A 24501-nucleotide genomic window follows, 5' to 3' on the forward strand; every position below is an offset into this window, starting at 1 on the left:
CCACTCCCAGATGGTCCTGGCACCATCTCTGCATCGGATGAAGGACCCTCATCCGAGTCCTCTCCAGACTCCCAGACTGGTCCCCGTTCCTCCCCACTGTCCGATTCCGCTGCCATCTGCACAGGCTGCCGGCAAACCTCAACCGTGAATTTGCGGTATCTTGATTTGAATATTTTTGTGGCGTGATGTACCGTTTTGGCAAATTGAGGGTGACAAACCGACAGGGGAGTTATACTAATGTAGCAGGGGGAGCATCTCTAAACCATGTTTCATTCTGCGTTAGGCCTCCATTTTCCCCATGGCTATATTTTCCGATCTGTCCTTTCCTTTTCCGTCTTTTTAATGTTTCAGCTGTCCTATTAACCAAGTTTATATCAAGTCTTTTAATCGCTTTACCTTCAGAAATAATTGGCTAACAGACCTTAATTTCTCCAGAGGCTCTGAGAGGGAATTGAGAACAAAACCCGGAGGATAAAGATCATTATGTCTCCCTTAATCCTCCCTTAATCTTTGACCGTCTCCTCCAATTTGGTGCCAGATTGGAACTATACTTCCCAGAATGCCTATGGCCCAGACCGGCTGGGGATTCTGGGATTGAGAATATCTGCGTTTGGAGGGCACTGAGGAGGTCCTTAGGTGGGACAAAACAGTGAAGGAGACAGTTGGGGCCCCATGTTTGATGCTTCGGTCCTTTTGATGCATTCGGCATGAGTGGATTTAAATTCACAGAATTCCCCAGGTGGCTTGGAACGAGTCCATCTCTCTTATAAGATGCTGGGGGATTCTGGGATTGAAAGTCCAATCGACTTAAAGAGTGCTGGCTGGGGAATTCTGGGAGTGGAAGTCCATCCATCTTAAAGCATTCTAGTTGGGGGATTCTGGGAGTGGAAGTCCATCCATCTTAAAGCATTCTAGTTGGGGGATTCTGGGAGTGGAAGCCCATCCATCTTAAAGCATTCTAGTTGGGGGATTCTGGGAGTGGAAGTCCATCCATCTTAAAGCATTCTAGTTGGGGAATTCTGGGAGTGGAAGTCCATCCATCTTCAAGTTGTGAAGCCTGAGAAACCCCAATTAACAGGGATAGATTAAAATGATCCATTTTTTTGACAGCCTTAATTCTGCTCTCCTTCTCTAAATTGGCACTTTTGAGAATCAGGACTATTGGGGATGCAACCCAAGGCTTGTCCTCTGCCTTCCTGAAAAGAGGGAGCGGGGGCTGCCACAGGTAGTCCTCGACTTACAACCAGTTCATTTAGTGACCTTGTGAAGTTACAGCAGCACTGAAAAAAAAAATGACTTAGGGTCATTTTTTCACAGTTACGACCATTCCAGCATCCCTGTGGTCACCTGATCAAAATTCAGACACTTGGCAACTGAGTCATATTTATGATGCAGCATGCCCATGGTCACCTGATCATGTTTTGAATGCTTGGCAACTGGCATGTACTTATGATGGTTGCAATGTCCCAGGGTCACGTGATGTCAGAGCATTTGCAGCATGACTACTCTTGCGAGACAACCCAGGATCAAAACACAGGACACTCAGAGGCTTTGTCTTTTAACAGAGGTTTATCTACAAGACAATTATATATAGACATATACGTGGTAGGCAAATCCTTGACAAGCAATCAATCTTCTTAACTCTGCACGGAGAACTCTACAATGGAGACAGAACACAAGGAGAGAGAATATGCCCTCTAATGGCTGCTTTATATAAACACTTCTTAAAGTGGTAAAACTTCCCTGGACCCATTCTTTGTCTTAAAAGGGCACTACCAATGCTGATTCATCCTCATTGCAACAGCCTTACATTGCATCAGCCTTACAGCAGCTGATCAGCTCTTAAATATCAATACCTTAACACAAGATCCCCTTTTGCGACCCTCTAACAAGCCAAAGTTGATGGGGGAAACCAAATTGACTTCACAACCCTGTGTGACTGACTTAACAACTGCAGGGATTCGCTTAACAAATGGCAAGAAAGGTTGCAAAAACTCACGTGATAAACATCTTGCTTAACTAGAGACATTTGGGGCTCCATTGGGGTCATAAGTCAAGGACCAATTGTATTTGCTTCCAGAGCTCATCGGTAGCTAGATCCCTCCGTAAATCAAATCGATCCTTCCTAAATAAATCCGAAAAACCTGATTTTTGAAAGGTCTGCCAAAATCAGAGGAAGATCGTTTTTTTTCCACCAACTGGAAAAATGTTCCAATCAAACAAGAATAAGGTGGGGTGAATTCCCCACCTTCATCTTAATGTGATCCCACCCCCCTAAAAAGGGGGGGGTACCTTAATCAGATCTCTGCAGTGGAGTTTTAATTTTAAACAGATTCCCACTGTTGCTAACTGTCCCAAGCAGGTTTTCCAATCGGCAACATCCAGCTGCCTGGAAAATCAGATTAAAACATCCTTTTCCCCTTTGCCTGGTGCCGTTTTTTATTTTTTATTTTCCCTCACACACCCCCGGGGGTCTGTTTGCTCCAGAAAAATTCCACACAAACAGGGCGTGGTTTTTTTTCTCCTCATCATTGAGAACAAATTTGACGTAGCCGGCTTGGAGATGATGCACAAGAGTCTCGCCAACCATTGGGCGCTTCGATGTTTCGCCCGTAATGAAGGGAAATCGTGTGTTTTTGTTGCGTTTCAAGCTCTTCGGCTAACAGAACTGGTAGGAAGGGGAAAGAATTGGAAAAGAAATCACCTTTTTTTTTTTTTTTTTTTTGCAATGATGTGAATTATGAGGCTGGGATCTACTTCTACCAGCCGGGGTGTGGGGAACCAGTTTTAAATTTGGCATCGTTGCCAAAACAGGAAAAGAATTGGGTCATTATTTGTTTGGATGGATGGATGATTCTTTTAGCCTGCCTTTTTTAATGTTAACAAGTAATTCAAGATGGGAAACGGAAGTCGTACTCTATCTTCCTCCTCTTTTCCCCCCACAACAACAACCCTGTGAGGTAGGATGGACTGAGAGAGAGAGAGAAAGAGAGACTGATCCAAAGTTACCCAGCCATCATTTATGCCTAAGGCGGGACTAGAACTCACCCTCTCCTGGTGATTGGCCCAAAGTTACCCATCCGGCTTTCATGCCTAAGGCGGGACTAGAACTCACCGTCTCCTGGTGATTGGCCCAAAGTTACCCATCCGGCTTTCATGCCTAAGGCGGGACTAGAACTCACCCTCTCCTGGTGATTGGCCCAAAGTTACCCATCCGGCTTTCATGCCTAAGGCGGGACTAGAACTCACCGTCTCCTGGTGATTGGCCCAAAGTCACCCAGCCAGCTTTCATGCCTAATGTGGAACTAGAACTCACCCTCTCCTGGTGATTGGCCCAGAGTCACCAAAGTTGCCAGATGCCCGGATTGTGATCACATGATACAGAGATGGTGCAATGGTTGTAAGTGCAGGGACAAGTTGTCATTTATTTCAGGGTCATTGTAACTTCAAACAGTGAATGAACAAATGGTCGTAAGTCAAGGACGGCAAAAAAAAAATCATTATTTTTAACAGTGGGGCAATGTATTTCCTATTATCCTTTGTTTAAGGTACTTTCCAAAGAAAGACTGGCAGCTTTAAGACAGTTCAGTGTACAGAAAGTCCTCGACTTAACAACAGTTCATTTACTGACCGTTCAAAGTTACAACGGCGCTTTTCGTTCTTACAACCATTATAGTAACCCCGTGGGTCACGAGATCAAAATCCGGCCACTCGGCCACTGTCTCATATTTATGATGGTTGCAGCGTCCCACTTTTGCGACCTTCTGAGGAGCAAAGTCAGTGATTCCCTTAATGACCGTGTCACCAACTTAACCCCTGCAGCGCTTCACTGGACAACGGTGGCAAGGGAAGTCATAAAATGGAACCAAACTCATGTGACAAATTTCTCGCTTAGCAACATTAAGGTTGGGCTGCATTGTGGTCGTAAGTCGAGGACTACCTGTCGTGGCTAAGAGGGCTGGCCAATTAGGAGATTGTGAGTTCTAATCCTGCCAACTTCTAATCCTCCCCACTCCCTCCTGCCTCTCCTAGAAGAATGAAATGTTTTGGGGACTATTAAAAAAGGCAGAATATTAAATTTCCCCTAAGGAGAAATGGAGAAACGTGTTCTTAAAGGCAGGAAGCAGCCCCCCCAGTCTTTCTAAAATATCCCACAGTAGACGCCAAGGAAGCCAACTATCTAGTTCAGGGGTGTCAAACTCAAGGCCTGCGGGCCGAATCTGGCCCACGATGTAGTTGGATCCTGCCTGCAGTTCCTGTTGTGGTTCACCAGCAGCCAGAGCAGACCGCAGCGGAATCGGACAGCGGGGAGGAACATGGGCTAGTCCAGTAGTTTGGAGAGGACTCGGACAAGGCTCCTGCATCAGATGCAGAGATGGGCCAGGACCATCTGGGAGTGGGGTGCTGCCTTCAGAGTCTGGCAGCAGCGAGGCCGAGGAACAAGGGGAGCCTGTTCCCAGTGTGCGTATGCGCAGAGCTGCTAGAAGGCAAGAGCAGCTAAGACAAAAGGGGCGACTCGGGAGTAAGGCTGGGAGGTGATTGCCCCTCCCATAAGTTATAAAGGTCAGGCAAAGGTGACGATACCTTTGCAGGAAGCAAAGTTGTTCAATCGGTTCAGCGTCATCCTTGAAGCTTTTTGAAGTTCGATTGGTTTCTTTTTGTACTTCGGTCGGTTGTTTTCTAGTTCATTTGATACTTCTGTTTATGGCGGCACTTCACCGAACTGAAAGATGTGTGCTTATCTCGGGGGACTGTTTGAGATTAATTCCGACTGGGAATGAAAACAATTCCCAGCATTGCAATAAAATAAGTCTTGTTTTTAAAATAAGAGTGTGAGTAATTATGGTTTAGGAAGCCTGGATCAAAACAGTGCCGTCTTGGAAAATATAAGGGGCCGGCCTGCACCTCTTTGGCCCGGTGGACCTGCGTCACTTCAGCCCAGTCTACCCAAGGTGAAGAGGAAACATGCCAGCAGTTTGGGAAGTGGTGTCAAGTTGGTCACGCCCACTCAGTCAGCCATGCCTCCCCAAGGTCAACCACAGCCCTGATGCGGCCCTCCATGAAATTGAGTTTGGACACCCCTGATCTAGATGACTCCATTCATAAGCAAAGCAAACACTGCCCGCAGAAATGCATTCAAGGCAGGATAGTTTGAAGCCCCTTACAGCAATTTCAACAGCTAACAAAAAAGCAATAGGATTAGAGCAAAAAAAAATAAACATCACAGGATGAAAGCCCATCAGCCACAAGAAGAATGACCCAACACCCTTTCAGAACACAAGGCTGCTGTCAGGATTCCGGAATTTGCCCTAATTAAATCATGAGCCTCGAGCCAAGCTTCAAAAGAATCCACAAAATTTATTAGGAGCAACATGTCGTCATTTGACCCATATGAAGCCAACTCTACCACGCATAATTTGGGGTCACCTGTGACCCTGTTTCCCCCCTCCTCCCTGAGTGTGTCACACATCAGATTCTCCAACGTCCTGCTGGGTGTCGTCAATCACATTCTCCAATGAAGGATTTTCAGGGACGGAGAAGATCCAGTTAGCCTAGGCTACAATCTTTGTAAGATAAGCGTGGAATGCACTTCTGGTTTGAAATTGTTGTACTGCTCCTTCAGGTTTCCCCCCCCTCCTCTGGAAACTCAAAAACAGGCATAGGAATGCTTTACGAGTTGACATCCCATCTTGCACAAATGCCAAACTTCAAAGTTACAGAAACTACCGTATGAAGATCTATCCACTCCTTCAGCTCTTTGGTCAGCTGCTCCAGAACCACAAACCCCGCCGGTTCTGTTCATCAAGAAATGGACTTTCTTTCCAATTAGCCTCCGGCCTCCATTTTGTTTCCAGCGTCTTTCTCTCGGCTTGGAACTGAACCCAGGTGGATTTTCCTCCCAACACTTCTTAAACCGAATTTGAGAGGAGGAGGAAGGAGGAGGCCACCAATTCTTGCTGTCATCTTTGATTTCCCAGGTGGCTGAAAAAAATCCAACATATATCAATTCCGAAGCTCCAGTTTTGCCCTGGGCAGAAAAAATAAATAAAATTAAAATAACCTTGCTGGTACTCGGTGATATTGAAGGCCAGGGAGGCGAAGCCTCCGAACTCTTGGGAGATAAAAGAAAATGACATTTTTTTTTCCTTCTTTTCTTCAATTCCCCCCTGGTTTTTATTACTCTTCCTTGTCCGCCTCTCTTTTTATCATCTTCTGATCCTCACAGCCGGTTATGAAACAAGGGACAATCTTGTTAACTCCAAAATTCAAACCATTTTAGCCCTCCAGGGCAGAATCACTCACAAACACACGCACACAAGTACACTCCTGTTTTAAAAAGGGGCGAAAGATTTTCTCTTTTGCAGGCAGTCCTCGACTTACGACCGCAGCGGAGCCCAAAGTTTCTGTGGCTAAGTGAGACAGTGGTTCAGTGAGTTTTTGCTTCATTTGACTATCTTCCTTGCCACCGTTGTTAAGTGAATCTTCAGGGACTTCTTCTTCTGCAGTTGGTAAGGCTTTCCTGAAGGCCTCTGCAGCCGGTAACAGAGCTCAGGATCGATCCAGAGCTTTGTTGTCAGCTATAGAGGCCTTCAGGAAAGCCTTGACAGCTGTGGAAGAAATGGGCGGGTAAGGCAGGTGTCGGGGTGTGTGAGACCTGGCTACACCTGTCCAAAGGTAAGTAGTAGGGCAGCTCCACCCCAACATGCCCAGCCTAGCTTAATTTTTACCCGTGCACTCTGGAGTGGGCGGGATCTTAATCAGGTCTTATTTTGGGGGGTAGGGCTTATATTGGGCGCACGTGTAAAAAATCAAGCTAGGACTTACTTTCAGGGTAGGTCATATTTTCGGGGGAACGGCACGTATGATAATAGAGATTAATTCTTTGAGAATAATGCTTTCCATGTTTTCTTTTCCCTTCTATTTCAAAAAAGAAGGATATTTTTATCTGCGTTAATAGCAAGATATCGGAGGGCGAGTGAGCTGTCAGTATTCAAACCCCGATGCTATTCTGAAAGTTTCTCTCTCTCTCTCTCGACTCTCTTCATCTTAAAATGACACTCTCATAATTTTTTTCAGCAGCTCGTTGGCACCACTTCAAAATCCCATTAGTCTCTTGTTTTCCACAGATGCTTTGAGAGGGTTTGGGTTACTCTTGAATTTTATTTTATTTTATTTTTTCATGTAGCGTACAGATCCGTCCTCCACTTACGACCACCCCAGAGGCCGAAATGGATGTTGCTTTGTGGAGAAATATGTTAACGGAGTCTTGCTCTGTTTTACGACTTTTCTTGCCAGATTTTTTAAGCCAATCGCTCCGGTTCTTTGATTAGTCCCGCGAGCATTCTTCCTACCGTTGTTTACTGAATCACTGCAGTTGGTAAGCAGGGAACACGGTTGTTAAGCGAATCTGGCTTTCCCCCTTTGACTTTGCTCATCAAAAGGGATCGCATGACCCTGGGGATGCTGAAACGGTCATAAGTGTGAAAAATGGTCATATGTTGCTTTTTTTAGTGCCACTGTAACTTCGAATGGTGACTAAACAAACGGTTGTAAGTCAAGGACTACCTACCCTGTTTGCCTAAAAATATGACCTATCTTGAAAGTAAGTCCTAGCTTGATTTTTACATGCCCTACCCCCCAAAAAATAAGCCCTAATTAAGATCCCACCCACTCTGGAGTACACAGATAAAAATTAAGCTAGGGTGGGAAAGGCAGAAGGGTGGAGCTGCCCTACTACTTACCTTTGGACAGTTGTAGCCAGGCCTCGCACACCTCAACACCTGCCTTGCAGGCCCATTTCTTCTGCAGCCGGCAAGGCTAGCAAGTTGTAGCTGATAACAAAGTTCTGGATCGATCCTGAGTTCTTTTATCAGCTGCAGAGGCCTTCAGGAAAGCCTTGCTGGCCGCAGAAGAAGAAGTTCTTGAAGGCCTCTGACAGTGAAAAGGAGGCCAGAGGCGACGCGCGCAAGTGAGGTTAGTCAGTGGATGACATCCTCCCAAAATAAGACCTGGTGCCTTTTTTGGTGGCAAAAAAAAATTATAAGACAGGGTCTTATTTTTGAGGAAACACGGTTTTTATATTTCCAATTTAGCCTGTAATTTTCCAAGGCAGCCTCTACATTTAAGCTGCTTTAAAACCCACCTTCCTGATCATAGCAAGCAACATGTGTTCACACATCTACAATGCACAGACCTACAACATGGGAAATCGTCTTCCTGACTTTCCAAGTAATTTCTGAGAAACCACATATTTCAGTACATTTTTCAGTGCTGCTGTATAACTTTGAATCGTCACTATGTGAACTGTTGTAAGTTGAGGACTACCTGTACTGGGGGATTCTGGGAGTTGAAGTCCACCCATCTTCCAGGAAGCTGGCTAGGGAATTATGGGTATTGAGGTCCATCCACCTTAAAGCATGCTGGCTGGGGAATTCTGGGAGTTGAAGTCCACCCACCTTAAAGTTGGCAAGGTTAAAAACACAGGTAAAGAGAATTCTTAATCTGCAATTCTGCTGTTTTTCCAGGCAAGAAAGCTATTTAGCCAGCCCGAGTTCTCTGTTCCACACACACCATATTCTGTGTCTCAGGAATGCAAAATGTTTTAACTCCTTCCCTTGGGGGACCTGCTGAAGGGCATTTTGTGCCAAAATACATAGGCACAGAGACAGTTTCTCCCCCATGTCATGATTCTGCTAAACACACAATTCCCACAGCACTGTCTTATGTCTAAGGATATTTATCCATGCAGTATTACTGTATTACTACCTGCATTATCCTTCTTGTCTTTCCTACTACCTTCTCCTATAAGTATCTTATGATTATTTTACTTTGTTGTTTGTACGTACACTGAGAATCTCTGCACTGGAGACCAATTCCTTGTGTGTCCAATCACACTTGGCCAATAAAAGAATTCTATCCTATCCTATCCTATCCTATCCTATCCTCTCCTATCCTATCCTGTTCCATTCCATTCTATTTTATATTTTATTCTATATTCTATTCCATTCCATTCCACTTCATTCTATATTCTATTCTATTCCATTCCAAATATTCTATATTTCTATTTCATTTCTATATTCTATTCTATTCCATTTTATATTCCATCTTTTATTCTATTCTATATTCTATTCTATTCCATTCCAAATAAAGATTCAATATTTCTATTTCTTTCATTTCTATTCTCTATTCTATTTCATTCCATTCCAAATATTCTATATTTCTATTTCATTTCTATTCTATTGTCTATATTCTATTCTATTCCATTCTATATTCTATTCTATTCCATTTTATATTCCATCTTTCTATTTCTATTCTATATTCTATTGTATTCCATTCCAAATAAAGATTCAATATTTCTATTTCTTTCATTTCTATTCTCTATTCTATTTCATTCCATTCCAAATATTCTATATTTCTATTTCATTTCTATTCTATTGTCTATATTCTATTCTATTCCATTCTATATTCTATTCTATTCCATTCCAAATATTCTATATTTCTATTTCATTTCTATTCTATTCTATAGTCTATATTCTATTCCATTCCATTCTATATTCTATTCTATTCTATATTCTATTCTATTCCGTTCCAAATAAAGATTCCATATTTCTATTTCATTCCATGTCATTCTAAATAAAGATTCTATGTTATATTCTATATTCTATTCTATTTTCTATTCCATTCCATTCCAAATGATTTCTCTTCTCCTCTTCTCTTCTCTTCTCTTCTCTTCTCTTCTCTTCTCTTCTCTTCTCTTCTCTTCTCTTCTCTTCTCTTCTCTCCTCTCCTCTCCTCTCCTTCCTCTTCCCTCCCTTCCCCTCCATTCTAATTCTAATAATTTTAATTCTAATCAATTTAACTCTATTCCATTCTCTCTTTCCTCCTTTCTTCAAACAAACCCCACCACCCAAACAAACCAGGTTGCCCCCTCTGCATATTCTTCCCTCCCTTCCAAGGATGCCTTCCCCCTCCCCACCCCTCCTGAACGGGACGTCACTTTTAATCATCCTTAATTATGCTGAGTTTTGCTCTTCTCCAGTTGTGGCTCATTGGGGAAAACAATCGCTGCGTTGGGAGGCTGTAATTAAGATGCGTTTTGACACGGCCCCTATTTGGAGCGTTATTTCCACATGCACGGACGGGCGAGAGAGGCAGTGGGCACAGGAGAGATTCACACACAGAGAAACACAAAGACACGCACTCAAACACACACGCACACACACACACACACACACACACACACACACAAAAACACCTCAAACTGGCAACCACGAAGGGACGTTGGCAGCAATTTTTTTTTTTCCCCTCACAAGCAGAAAGAAGAATCTGAGGCAGCCCTTGACTTGCCACTGTTCGCTTAGTGTCCGTTCCAAGTTACAACGACACTGAAAAAAAGTGGCTCGCAACCGCTTTTCACACTTTGAGATCATTGCGGCATTCCCCACAGTCACGTGATCAAAAATCCAGACGCTTGGCAATGACTCGTATTTATGACAGTCGCAGTGTCCGGGTGTGTGTGTGTGTGTCATGTGATTCCTCCTTTGTGACCTTCTGACAAGCAAAGTCAATGGGGTAGCCAGATTCACTTAGTGACTGTGTTACTAACCTAACAGCTGCAGGTGATTAACTTAACAACCATGGCAAAAAAGGTTGTAAAACAGGGCAAAAACATTCGCTTGACAACTGTCTCGCTTAGCAACATAAATTGGACACCTCTGCCCTGTACAAATGGCAAACCAATCTCTTCTTGAAAGCTTCCAAAGGATGACGCTCCCACAAATTCTGTTCCATGGGTTGGTTTGTTCTCACTGTCAGAAAAATTCTCCTTATTTCCAGGTTGAATCTCTCTCCTTGTTCAGTTTCTACCCATTGTTCCTTGTCTGGCCCTCTGGTGCTTTGGAAAATAGCTTGACCCCTTCCTCCTCCTCTCTGTGGCAGCCCCTCAAATATTGGAAGATGCTATCCTGTCTCCCCTGGTCCTTCTCTTCCCTAAACTAGCCATGCCCAGTTCCTGCAAGCCTTCTTCATATTCCTCACTGGGCCTTTGAAATGGCTTCGTGTCTTGGACATTTCCTTGGGCCTGAAGGCTTCCTTTGTTTTGTGCCTGGACTCTTCCTTGTAGACTGGACTTAGAGGTCTCCTACTCCAACCCCCTTGCTCATCCTTCTCTTGACTTCACAGCTCGAATGATTGCCCGTCCCTGCTGTTAACGATCCAGGCTAAGCCAAGGCTACTGATGTTTTAGGAAGGGATTGTGTTGAATGGACGTTATTAAGTAACCCTTCGCACGGCCAAATTGTGGCCTTGTTCCTCCGTCTCCCATCTCCTCTCCTGTGCCTTTCAGAATCTCGGTTTGCGACGAAGACAAGTTCCGCCACAACGAGTTCATTGGCGAAACGAGGATTCCTCTGAAGAAATTGAAGCCCAACCAAACTAAGAAATTCAACATTTGCCTGGAGAAGCAGCTGCCGGTGAGTGACCATAAAAACGTCAGGTGGCAATTTGAAAAGGGGAAGGAAGGATGAAAGGAAGGAGAGAAAAGAAAACGGAGGGAGGGAGGAAAGGAGGAGAGAGAGAAAGCAAAAGGTGGGGTAGTACAAAGAAAGAGAGAGAAAGCGAGAAAGAGAGAGAGAGAAGAGAGAGAGAGAAAGAAGAAGAGAAAGAGAAAGAGGAGAGAAGAAGGAGAGGGAGAGGGAGAAAGAGAGAGAAGGAAGGAAAGAAAGGAGAAAGAGAAAGAAAGAAAGAAAGAAAGAGAGAAAGAAAGAGAGAGAGAGAGAGAGAGAGAGAGAGAGAGAAGAAAGAAAGAAAGAAAGAAAGAAAGAGAAGATGAAATGAAATGAAGTGAAATTAAATTAAATAACATAAAATGAAATCTTGGAAACTGCTCAAGAGTTCTGGATGAGCAATTCTAGGACAAAGAGAGATGTGTGGGAGGCCAGCGATAGAGAGAAACTATCTCTGTGGAACTTAAGCATAAGATGATTGCATTTTCTTTCATCTCAGGCTGATGGCTGGAAGGATGAGCGTCTTCCTGCCTTGATCCAAGGGCCTCTTTTTCCCCCTGCCCCCTTTTCCAAATTCAAATTAAGCAAAACACTTTTTACAAAACTCAAATTTCATCCACAAAGCCCCTGGACAGAGTCACCTCTGCTTTTAAATCGATCCTCCACACAGGCTGAAATTTAGCCAATGTGACTTTGGATTTACTTTCTCCCAAAGGTCCAGAATCCTGCTTTCTAGCCAAGCTACTAATTACTCTCATGTTTACAGCTTTTTTTTTTCCTCTGACAACTGTGCCTTCTCTCTTTTCCAGAGAATAAAGTAAAATCAGAGAAGAGAAGGACTGTTTTTTTCCTCTTTTGAATAAAATCTCTTAGTGGGAAAACGTGTCACCAGAAATCCTGATTTTTGTCTTACAGGTAGTTTTCAACTTACAACAGTTTATTTAGTGACCATTTGAAGGTACAACAGGACTCAAAGAACTGACTTGTCACCTTTTTTTCACACTCAACGACTGTTGCAGGATCCCCGTGTTCATGAGATCAAAACCTGATGCTTAGCAACTGAGTCACATTTATGACTGTTGTAGTTTCCCTTGGCAGCTTCTTCTGTTCTGATTGAATGAAAGGCAATCCTCTGGTCATTAGTATTCTTTCTGAGAGCCATTGAGGCCACTTGGAGGTTTAGCTGTGCCCACAGCAGAGGTGAAATGCTGTTGGTTCAGCCCGGTTCACCTGAACTGGTAGTAAAAAAAATAATAAATGCTACCAGTTCGGCCAAACTTGTATTTTCTACGATCAGCTGTGCCAAGCAATTTAGATTAAACTAGAAAGCAGGAAGTCATCGGATTTCTTGCTTTCTTGCTAATCTAAATTGCGCGGCACCGCTGATTTTGCCACCCTGCTGTTGTATTTACCTTGGAAGACTTCAAAATGCTTCTCTGTGAAAGAAAAAACGGACTTTTGACACTCCTCCCAGTCACACCTGACCACTGGCACCTATAAAACGGGCATAGAAATGTTTTATGGGTTGACATAAGGGGTGGGGGAAAACCAGGGTCAAAGGTGACAGCGAAGTAAGTGTCTTCACAGTCATCTACACCCAGGTCATGCTGGCATGTTAACTCCCAATAAATCCTTTGTAGTTTGGGAAGTTTGACTCCTTGACGCTCATGATTTAACTGGGGTAACTGCCGGAATCCTGAGCGCCACCTAGCCACGCCCACCCAGTCACGTGACCACTTGGCCACACCCACCTGGCCACACCCACCTAGCCAGGCCCACAGAACTGGTAGTAAAAAAATTTTGAATCCCACCACTGGCCCACAAAAGAGTGCAAATGGGTGTGGAGGCTTCTTGGAACTACTTTATTGTAAGACTACTTTAATAGACTCTCGCAGGTCCGAAAATACAAATCTCTCGCCATCTCTTTTTTTGCATCCTAATCAGTTATAGGGTTTCGCCATTAACATGATTTTTAACGTTCATATAGGGTGAAATATAGAGCAAAATCAGGAATGAGGAGATGATAGGGGAAGCCAAGGAAAATCATTGAAACCATTAAAAAGCAAAAGTTAGAATATTTTGGACATGTGATGTGACACTCGGAAAAAAAATACAGTATACTTCACTTAATCCTCCAGGGAAAGGTTAAAGGCAAATGAAGTCCAGGCAGAAGAAGAACTTCAAAATCTACTGGTTTGGACAAAACTCAACAGCACGTTTATTTCTTGTCCTACCCTGTGGTGATGGAATGGAATGGAATGGGATGGAGTAGAGTAGAGTAGAGTAGAGTAGAGTAGAGTAGAGTAGAGTAGAGTAGAGTAGAGTAGAGTAGAATAGAATAGAATAGAATAGAATAGAGGAATGAAGAATAGAATAGAGTAGAGTAGAGTAGAGTGGAGTGCAGTGGAGTGGAGTAGAATAAAATAGAGGAATGAAGAGTAGAGTAGAGTAGAGTAGAGTAGAGTGGAGTGGAGTAGAATAAAATAGAGGAATGAAGAGTAGAGGAGAATAGAATAGAGGAATGAAGAATAGAGTAGAGTAGAGTAGAGTAGAGTAGAGTAGAGTAGAATAGAATAGAATAGAATAGAATAGAATAGAATAGAATAGAATAGAATAGAATAGAATAATGAAGAATAGAATAGAGTAGAGTGGAGTGGAGTAGAATAAAATAGAGGAATGAAGAGTAGAGTAGAATACAATAGAGGAATAAAGGATAGAGTAGAGTAGAGTAGAATAGAATAGAATAGAATAGAATAGAATGAATAGTAAGAGTAGAGTAGAGTAGAGTAGAATAGAATAGAATAGAATAGGAAGGAATGAAGAGTAGAGTAGAGTAGAAGAATGAATAGAATAGAGTAGAGTAGGGTAGGGTAGAGTAGGGTAGGGTAGAGTAGAGTGGAATAGTTGGAAGGGACCTTAGAGGTTTTCTAGTCCAACCCCCTGCTTAGGCCAGAAACCCTATAACATTTCAGAATAGTCAGTCCCCTCTTCTTTGGGGCAGCCCCTCAAATATTGGAAGACTGTTATCATGTCACCTCTTCTCTTCAATAAACTAGACATCCACCATTCCTACAAATGTCCTTCGTGTGTTTCAGCCTCCAATCTCCTAACCCTCTTCGTTGCTCTTCTCTGCCCTCTTTCTAGAGCCTCAACGTCTTTTTTTTTATATCGTGGTTTCCTTTTGGGAGATCATCTCTTCCTGGATGTCGGGCTTCCAAGCCATTTCTTTTCCTTTTGTGTTCACAGATGGACAAAATGGAAGACAAGTCGCTGGAGGAACGTGGCCGGATCCTCGTGTCCTTGAAATACAGCTCTCAGAAACAGGGTCTGCTGGTTGGCATCGTCCGCTGCGCCCACTTGGCTGCCATGGATGCCAACGGTTACTCCGATCCCTACGTGAAAACGTAAGTCAGCGTGGTTTAGAGCCGGGGTCTCCCCACATACGAGCACTTTAAGACGTGTGGACTTCAACTCCCAGAATTCCTCAGGCAGCAGACTCCCATTTGAAGGCCACATGCAGGCTGGGGAATTCTGGGACGAGTGGAAGGATTTATACTCCTTGCAGACAGCTGGTCCGAACAGTGCAGCGAGCCATGTGCAGATCTTTATATTGAGGAAACAAAACAACCGCTTCACAAACCCACCGCGCAACCTAGGAGAAGAAAAACCCATCGGGACAAGATTCAGCAGACGATCTGCATTTAAAAGACAAAAGGCCGCTCTTTTGAAGACAGCGAAGTCCACATTTTGGACAGAGGGGACCAGAAGTCACCAACCTTTTGGACCACAGGGACTACCAAACTCATTATTTTAAATCCCGCAGACCACTAAGGTGAATTTTGACCGAGGGTGGCTTGCTGACGTTTTCCCAGGGTCGCTGCAGAAAGCAGCAGAAATCCTGGGGAAAATCCCCCCAAAAATGTCTGCAGGAAAATTCCCCACCCCGTTTTTCCTACCGATGGATCGTTCTTTATTTGGGATTTGATGTGCGATCCCAACCTTGGCTCTCTTGGGTAAAAATCAAGCATTTAATTTTGCTCCTCAATTTTTCAGCTCTGCCCTTTGCGCCAGGCAAGCATGATTTTATTCCACAAAATTTTTTCATCTATAAGCTTTACAGGGCATGGGGTAGATTTATTAGGCAAATCCATAAGATCGTAATTTTTAGCACACACAGAGGTCCCATGAGCACATCCGCGCCGGGACAACAAAGGAAAAGAGATAAATAAAATATGTTAATAAAGCTGCAAGATGCTAAAACAGCCACAGAGACTTATAGGATTAAATGCCAAAACAGCCATAAATCAGTGTGCTCCTTCTGTTTAATTAAAAGCTCCAGAGAAAATAATGGCTTTACTATGGTGCCTCAATTAAAGGCTGGCAGCTTTATTTTGCCTGGAAGAGCACGGGATTCTGTTAAATCCTAGAATGGGAAGGGCCCCTCGAGGTCATCTAGGCCAACCCTCAGGGCAGCAACCCAAGCATCCCGTATTTATTTATTTATTTTTATTTTATATATTTTATATATTTTATTATGATATTGTAATCAACTCAAGGCAGAGAACGTATTTATTCCTCGTCATGTGATCAAAACTCAGGTGCTTGGCAGCGTCCCGGGTTCACTTGATCCCCTTTTGCGAACTTCTGACAAGCAAAGTCCGTGGGGAAGCCAGATTCACTTAACAACTGAGTTCCTCACTGAACAACTGCAATGATTCACTTAACGACTGTGGCAAGAAAAGTCACAAAATGGGGCAAAACTCACTTAGCGCACGTCTCACTTTGCGACATGAAATCTGCTTTATTATGAAGCACCTGAAGGCAGGACAAGAAGCAACAGATGGAAACTAGCTAAGGAGAGAAGCAAGCTTAGAACTAAGGAGAAATTTCCTGATAGTTAGAAATTAATCCTTGGAACAACTTGCCTCCAGAAGTTGTGGCTGCTCCAACACTGGAAGTTTTTAAGGAGAGATTGGACAGCGATCTGTCTGGAATGGTGTAGAGTTTCCTGCTTGGGCAGAGGGTTGGACTAGAAGACCTCTAAGGTCCCTTCCAACTCTATAGGCTGGTTTGGTGGGTCACAGTTGGAACAGGAGCAACAAACCTAAGACAACCTCTGACCTTGATTCTAAGAATCCCATGGACTCTCAGATATTCTACAGGTAGGTTCTCAACTTACTAACTTATTCTCCAAATCATCTGAAGGCAGGACAAGAAGCAACGGATGGAAACCGATCGAGGAGAGAAGCAACCTGGAATTAAGTATAAACTTTCTAACAGTGAGGATAATTAACCAGTGGGAAGCTGGAGGCTTTTAAGAAAAGACTGGACAGCCACCTGTCCGAAATGGTGTAAGGTCTCCTGTTTGAGTAGGACGTTAAACTAGAACAGGGATTGGCCAACTTTTTGAACCTCAGGGACCACCAAACTTTAAATCCCGTGGACCGCTAATAGGAATTTTGACTGACGGTAGCTTGCTGACGTTTTCCCAGGGTCTCTGCAAAAAAGCAGCAGAGACCCTGGGAAAATTCCCCCAAAAAGTCTGCAGGGAAATTCCCCACCCCGTTTTCCTATCGATGGATCGCTCTTTATTTGGGATCGCAGGATACCGTCTCCAGGATACCGTTCTCAAGGGGGAGAAAGATCTTTTAGCTTCATGCAAGGAAAGCAGCAGAAGTCTTTCTTTCTCTCCCCAAATTCTGCCACAAATGAGTCTTTGTGAGACTTGTCGTGGAGCGGGAGGCCTTGCAGGGACCCAAAGACTCATTTCTGGTGGAGTTTGGGGGAGAGAAAGAAAGACTTTTTCTGCTTTCCTTGCGTGTAGCCAAAAGCAGAAGAAGAAAGAAGCAACCCGGTGCCCAGGGGAGGCGCGTGTGGCAAGTTCCCCTAACCCTCCACCCTTTCCCCCTCCCCTCACTACCTCGTGCTGTTCACAATGCAAGTAACGCAAGCCTTGTGTTCCCGTGGGCCTTGTGGGAGGCACAGCCTTGTGTTCCCACGCAGCCTGGATTAATTGCTTTGGGAGCGACATTTCTCTGCGGACCAGCAAAATTTTCTCGCGGACCACCAGTGGTCCCCGGCCCACCGGTTGGTGACCGCTGGACGAGATGATCTCCAAGATCCCTTGCAACTCTGTTATTCTGTTATTATCTAAATCCTGAATTATGGCCCAGGGGGTAACAGAGCTGGATGTTTTTCTTTGCAGCTACTTGAAACCCGACGAGGACAAGAAATCGAAGCATAAGACGGCCGTGAAGAAGAAAACGCTCAACCCTGAATTTAATGAGGTAAGTCTGTCTGCCAGGATGTCTTCTGTGTCAAAGGGAGAACTTCGGGGCGGATGGAATCTAACCGTAAGGCTGTCTGTGAAATGATAAAACAGGATGAAGCAGCAAATATTTTTTAATATCTCTAAGTATCCCTGCAAGGCTTTCTCTGAAACGATGAGCAGAAATAGAGAAGCAAATCCATTGGCCACTTTAAGATGGTTGGACTCCAAGTCCCAGAATTCCCCCAGGCCGGCTTGTGGGTTGGGGAATTCTGGGCGTTGAAGTCCATTCGCCTTAAAAATGGTAAACTTTGAGAAAGAAATGGATCTAAGAGTTGGTACATGACACACTTCCCCATGATTCCTCTCCAGAAGATCCAAAATTCTTATAGATTCTGTCCAGGCCATTATTCAAAAGAACAGAATTCCAGAGTCGGAAGAGACCTTGGAGGTCTTCTAGTCCAACCCCCTGCTTAAGCAGGAGAACCTATGCATTTCAGACAAACAGCTCTCCAAACTTTTCTTAAAAACCTCCCGTGATGGGAGCATCCGCGACTTCTGGAGGCAAGTAGTTCCACTGGTTATTTTTGGCTGTGGTTCCATCTTGTAGGATAATACCTTACCAGACCACCGGGGCAAAATTCATTCACCTTGTAGACTTCTTGATGGCTCCAGGATTGGGAGGTTCCAGGGCTCCCCTTTTTGGCCACGACGGCATTCCTGCAGCCCTTTGCCAGCGAGAACAGAGCTTGAGGGGGCCCTGCAAGCCCCTCCAGGGCCCCGTTTTCGGCCAGGAGTTGTTTGTTTTTGCTGCAAGAGGGCTGCAGAAAGCCAGCGTGGCTGCAAATGGGACCTGGGAGGGTAGTGTGCGGCAGTGTGCTCCTCCAGTAGTCAAATCTCATGAGGAACTGGTGTGGGAGTCAGGATTAGCATCAAGGCAATCTGAGAGCTCCAAGCGGGAAGAGGGAATGGAGCTGTCAGAGAGAGGAAGAGAGAGAGAGAGAGAGAGAGAGAAAAGGGGGGGGTAGAGAGAGAGAGAGAGAGAGAGAGAGCCTGGGCCTTCCGTCAGCCCTCAGATGGAGAGTCAACAGCCCCCAAGTCTGGAGGTGGCTGATGAGGAAGAGGAGGAACAGCCGGGTCCAGTGCCTGATATGCAGATGCGCAGAAGGCAGAGGAGAGGAGAGCAGTGGAAATCTATGGGCCGGTCCTTGGGACGGAAGAGCCACCGCTGCTAGCGAAGCCCCTACTCAAGCTCTGGGGGTAAAGGGCAGGGGGCGGAGATGAATAGATGTGGCAGACAACTATTCACCTCCCAGCCGGCTGGATGTTAGACTGTGGTGAGTAAGAAACTTTTTATTGGGGCTGCCGGCACTCCTAATTAAAGGAATCTTTTGAGTTCATATCAGAGGGTTTGTCATGTTTGGGAGCCGGGTCAGAACACAGATATTCTCTTGGGTGTCTTCCCTTTTTAACTCCAAGTCATTTTAACGCCAGGCTACAGTTCCTAATTGAAGCTCAGACACAAACATTGAAATGTGGATCCAGCCCTTCTAAAAAATCAATTTTGCAAAGGAACGGAACAGGCTTTTGCCTGGAATCGCCTCCTCGCTCATATTAGTACCTTCCAGAACCTCAAACCCAGCAAAAGATTGATTTTTTTTTCTTGCTTTCGTTCACATTTAAAATGCCCCTTAATCTCATTTCACACTTTCAAGCCAATCGCATTTTTAAGCAAAGCTCCTTTTCCAAAATGCAGACTTCCAAATTTTGGAGTGTCGCGTGCTAATTGAAACAGCATTTATTCGGGGGGGTGGGGGGGGAAGGAGCTGCGAAAAGAGAAACACCCGCGAAAGGGATGATTAAAATGATCTGTATAAAAATCCATGTGAAGGATGCCTGTCTGTGAGGCAACTTGGCGTGCCATCTCATTGGCAACTATTATAAAAACTCAGACAAATCGTGCAGCGTTTTAAACACATCTCGATTGAAACAGATTAGCTTTCATAGATCTGTGTTTCGTTGTTTTTTTTTAAATTGTTGACATACGTTGTAGACACAGTTAAGTGTGAAGGCGTCAGCAATGTCAGGTTGTGAGTTCAAGCAGGCAAGAAGATAGGACACGAATACACAAACACACACCAGTAGATGCAATTCTGAGTTTCATTACTAAGGATACTTATGATACATTCCTTGGTGATCTCTAATGCAGTGTTTTCCAACCGTGACAACTTTTAAGATGGGTAGAATTTCAACTCCCAGAATTCCCCAGCCAGCCATGCTGACTAGGGAATTATGGGAGTTGAAGTCCACGCATCTTAAAGTTACCACAATTGGGCAACAATTCCCTAATCCTAATGAGCTAAAATAGTCTTACTTCGAGATGTTCCTGGAAGGGAGTGATGCTTTTAAATTGTCAAAGTGTGGCTAAACTATTTTTCAACAAATTAAGTTTGTGTTTATTTAATGAGGACCTTCGAACTAAGCATGCTTGGACTCTTGCATCCCCAAACCATCCTATGCTTTTGTTAGAAATTCTGTTTTATACAGTATATAGCAGCACAGACCCAAACAAAGAGTACAGTCACCATGTGCTTTACTGCTTAACTGTAAGGGGAAACAGGAAAGTCTACTTAGTACAAAAGAACATATATACCATGCATCCAAAGTTGTAAACACTGCCACCTACTGGCTGATTACTACTGTAATTGTTGCATAAAAATACATTCCAACGAAAATGTATTCCAGCAGTTTTCTGCAGCCAATAGCCAAAACGGACTTAAATAAAATGTAGTGAAGGTAGTCCTGGACTTACGACTACAACTGAGCCCAAAATTTCTGTTGCCAAGCCAGACAGTTCTTAAGTGAATTTAGCTCCATTTTGCAACCTTTCTTGCTACAACTGATAAGTAAATCAATGCACTTATTCAGTAAGTAACATGGTTGTGAAGTGAATCCGGCTTCCCCATTGACTTTGCTTGTCAGAAGGTCCCAAAAGGGGATCGATCACATGACTCCTGGGACACTTCGACTGTCATAAATACGAGTCAATTGCCAAGCCTCCAAATTTTGATCATGTGAGTGCTGCAACGGTTGTAAGTGTGAAAAACGGTCAAAAGCCACTTTTTGTCGGTGCCTCTGTAACTTTGAACGGCCGCTAAATGAACTGTTGTAAGTTGAGGATGATCTGTACTACTTAGCCTTTGTATTACCATCAAAGAAAAGGAAGACACAATTATTTCCTGCCAATTAGAACAATAAACTTGCTTCCAGAAATTGTGGGTGCTTCATCCCTGGAGATTTTGAAGAAAAGATTGGACAGCCATTTGTCTGGAATGGTATAGTGCAGTGGTGTGTGCACCCTTCCCCATGCCCCCTGTGCATGCGCGCACAATCTTCCCCTGCGCCCCCCCTCACACTGCCGCCTTACCTGCACTGCGCCTTACAGCTGATTTTTCACTGGTTTGAGGCCTTTTTCGGCCTCCCAGAGGCTTGAAAAAAGCCTCTGCAGGCTTTGCAGGACGAATAATAGACCCGTTTTGTCACTTCCGGTATTACAGGAAGTGATGAAACGGGCCTATATTCAGCCTGCAAAGCCTGCAGAGCCTTTTTTCAAGTCTTTGGGAAGCCAAAAAAGGCCTCAAACCAGCCGAAAATCAGCTGTGAAGCGCACGCATGCGCAGTGAGGCAAGTTCGCCTGTGGCTCGCGTGCCAGCACAAATGGCTCTGCGTGCCACCTGTGGCACACGTGCCATAGGTTCGCCATCACGGGCATAGTGTCTCCTGCTTGAGCAGGGAGTTGGACTAGAAGACCTCTAAGGTCCCTGCCAACTCAGTTGTCCTGTATTTTGATTGTGGATGATCAAAAGCTCGCACTGTCGTTTAGAAACCTTAGAAGACTTGCTTATATCTAGTATAGGTGTACTGTTTAATTATATGGACTGAATAATTTTCCTCCTTTTTTTGCAGGAATTTTTGTACGAGATAAAGCATGGCGATTTAGCCAAGAAGACCTTGGAAGTTACAGTCTGGGATTATGACATTGGCAAATCCAACGATTTTATTGGTAAATCTGGGTATTGGATGGGAGGTGGCTGAAGATTGGAACGCTGGGCTCCCACAGTGCTAATTTGCAATGGATCACACAAATTCTCACTGGTTGTGATTCTGTCGTCATTCACACACTCTCAGTCATGTTAAGTCCACCTAATTATAGCACTTCTGATTCAGTTAGGCCAGAGTTTCCCAAACTTGGTCACTTTAAGGTTGGTGGACTTCAACTCCCATAATTCCCTGGCCAGCATGCTTGAAGATGGGTGGGACTTCAACTCCCAGATTTCCCCATCCATCATGCTTTGAGGTGGGTGGACTTCAACTCCCAGAATTCTTCAGCCAGCATCCCTTAAGATGTATGGGATCCTATGAGATTGTGGAACTCTCATTTTATTTATTTATTTACTTGTTTATATCCTGCCTTTAATATTTTTACAAACAACTCAAGGCAACCAAACATATCCAGTACACCTTCCTCCTCCTATTTTCGTTCAAGAACCCTGCGAGGTAGATTAGGCTGAGAGAGAGAGAGAGAGAGAGACTGGCCCAAAATCACCCAGCCAGCTTTCCTGCCAGGACTAGAAATCCTGGTCTCCTGGTTATGGGCCCAAAATCACCCAGCTGGCTTTCTAACCAGAAGCCAACTAGAACTCACTGTCTCCTGTTGATTGGCCCAATGCAGGAGTGTCAAACTCAATGCCGACAGGCCCCAACCAGCCCGCGGGGTGCTTAAATCCGACCCCTGGAGCCGGCCTGGAAATATCAAGGGACCGGCCGGCAGTGCCACTAGTGGCTAAAATAGACTGCATGTGGGCTCCCTTGCGCTTCATTTTCCCCCCTCCCAAAACAGCCCTAAAAATGAGCTGAAAACAGGGCCGAAAACAGTCCAAAAATGGGTCGAAAAAGGCCCCCAAAACCATCTTAATGGGCCCAAAAACCCACCCCAAAATGGCTTGAAAATAGGCCTGAAAATGGCCCAAGAAACCACCTGAAAAGGAGCCCATAAAACTGGCCGGAACCAGCCCCAAAACCTGCCCTAAAAAGGGCCAAAAACAGGCCGAAAACAAGCCCAGAAAAAGGCCAGCAGAGTACTGCAGGAGGCCAAGCGGGTGTGGAAACGAGGTACGGGGTGGTGGGCGTGGTCCCCCCACGCCCTATTTTGGCTAGCAGGGTGCTGCAGAGCCATTTCCCCCCGCCCTCCCCTGCTGGCCTGCGAACAATTATAATACTGATCCGGTCCTTCAAGAAAACCAGTTTGACACCCCTGGCCCAAAGTCCTCCAACTGGCTTTTTCATGGCTAAAGCAAGACTAGAACTCACCATCTCCTGGTACTTGGCTCAAAGCCACCCGGCTGGCTTTCATGCATAAGATGGGACTAGAACTCATGGTCTCCTGGTGAATGGCCCCAAATCTTCCAGCTGGCTTTCTTAGGTAAGGCAGAACTAGAACTCCTGGTCTCTAGCCTGGTGCCTTAAACCACTAGACCAGGCCAAACCGGCTTTCCTTGATCATCCTGGTGACTTGTTTCCATCTCTTCCGTCGCTTTGTGCATCCAGGTGGCGTGGTTCTGGGCATCAACGCCAAAGGGGAACGTCTGAAGCACTGGTTCGACTGCTTAAAAAACAAGGATAAGAAAATCGAACGGTGGCACACGCTTACCAACGAATTACCGGGAGCTCTCCTCAGTGACTGACTGTCAGACCTCAAACCCAGGACCTCACCCGCCAACCGTCAGGGAGACCGCTGGCTGTGGATTGTGGGGTGTTGTTGTTTTTTTTGACCGCACACGATTCCTTCAGGGCTTCCTGGGGCAAAGGGGAGAAACTGACTGGACTGGGCAGGGGAGGGCATGCAGGGGTTGGGATTCTATTGGTTCAGACAGGTTTGAGGGAACCGGATGTTAAGTTTGCATCTGGTTTGCCGAACCGGTTATTTCAACCGACCGACGGGCCCTGCCCGCCCCTCCCCTCTCAGAAGTCTCCGCGTGGCCCATTTTCAAGTGCAGAGGCTCTGGGGAGGGCGAAAAACGGGCCTTCCGGAAGTCCGGAAATGGGCCTGTTTCCGGATTCCGGAGGGCCTCCAAAGGCCTCCAAAAATGGCCTCCATTTTTGCCCTCCCAGAGTCCCGAGGAAGCCTTCGGACTCTGGGGAGGGTGAAAACGGGCCTTCCGGAAGTCCGGAAATGGGCCTGTTTCAGATTCCGGAGGGCCTCAAAGGCCTCCAAAAATGGCCTCCATTTTTGCCCTCCCAGAGTCCGAGGAAGCCTTCGGACTCTGGGGAGGGTGAAAACGGGCCTTCCGGAAGTCCGGAAATGGGCCTGTTTCCGGATTCCGGAGGGCCTCAAAGGCCTCCAAAAATGGCCTCCATTTTTGCCCTCCCAGAGTCCCGAGGAAGCCTTCGGACTCTGGGGAGGGTGAAACGGGCCTTCCGGAAGTCCGGAAATAGGCCTGTTTCGGATTCGGAGAGCCTCCAAAGGAGGCCGTTTTGCTCTCCCAGAGTCCCGAGGAAGCCTCCGGACTCTGGGAAGGTGAAAAAACAGGCCCTCCCGGAAGTTCCGATAGGCTACACCCACCATGGCCACGCCCACCCATCAACCAGGCAGCGAAGCGGTTGCTGCGATTTTGGAATCGCACCTCTTGGGGGCAAGGCTCATTTCCCGGAGACTCCAATCCGAAGCGG

At 45.2% G+C, this 24501-nt stretch overlaps 1 protein-coding gene across 1 annotated transcript in view; it reads left to right on the forward strand.

Moving 5' to 3' along the window:
* The window catches only part of DOC2B (double C2 domain beta), a 138335-nt gene extending 114461 nt beyond the window's left edge, over nt 1-23874 (forward strand). The window contains exons 6-10 of the mRNA XM_087924972.1: nt 11345-11471; nt 14751-14908; nt 17710-17791; nt 21739-21835; nt 23380-23874. Coding sequence (XP_087781098.1) covers nt 11345-11471; nt 14751-14908; nt 17710-17791; nt 21739-21835; nt 23380-23516 — 601 coding nt within the window. The 3' untranslated portion in view covers nt 23517-23874. The remainder of the gene's footprint in view (nt 1-11344; nt 11472-14750; nt 14909-17709; nt 17792-21738; nt 21836-23379) is intronic.
* Nucleotides 23875-24501: the final 627 nt, after the last annotated feature.

Source organism: Pseudonaja textilis, chromosome 1 (assembly GCF_049901715.1).
Source record: "Pseudonaja textilis isolate UNSWEBS1 chromosome 1, rPseTex1.2, whole genome shotgun sequence".
Lineage (NCBI taxonomy): Eukaryota > Metazoa > Chordata > Lepidosauria > Squamata > Elapidae > Pseudonaja > Pseudonaja textilis.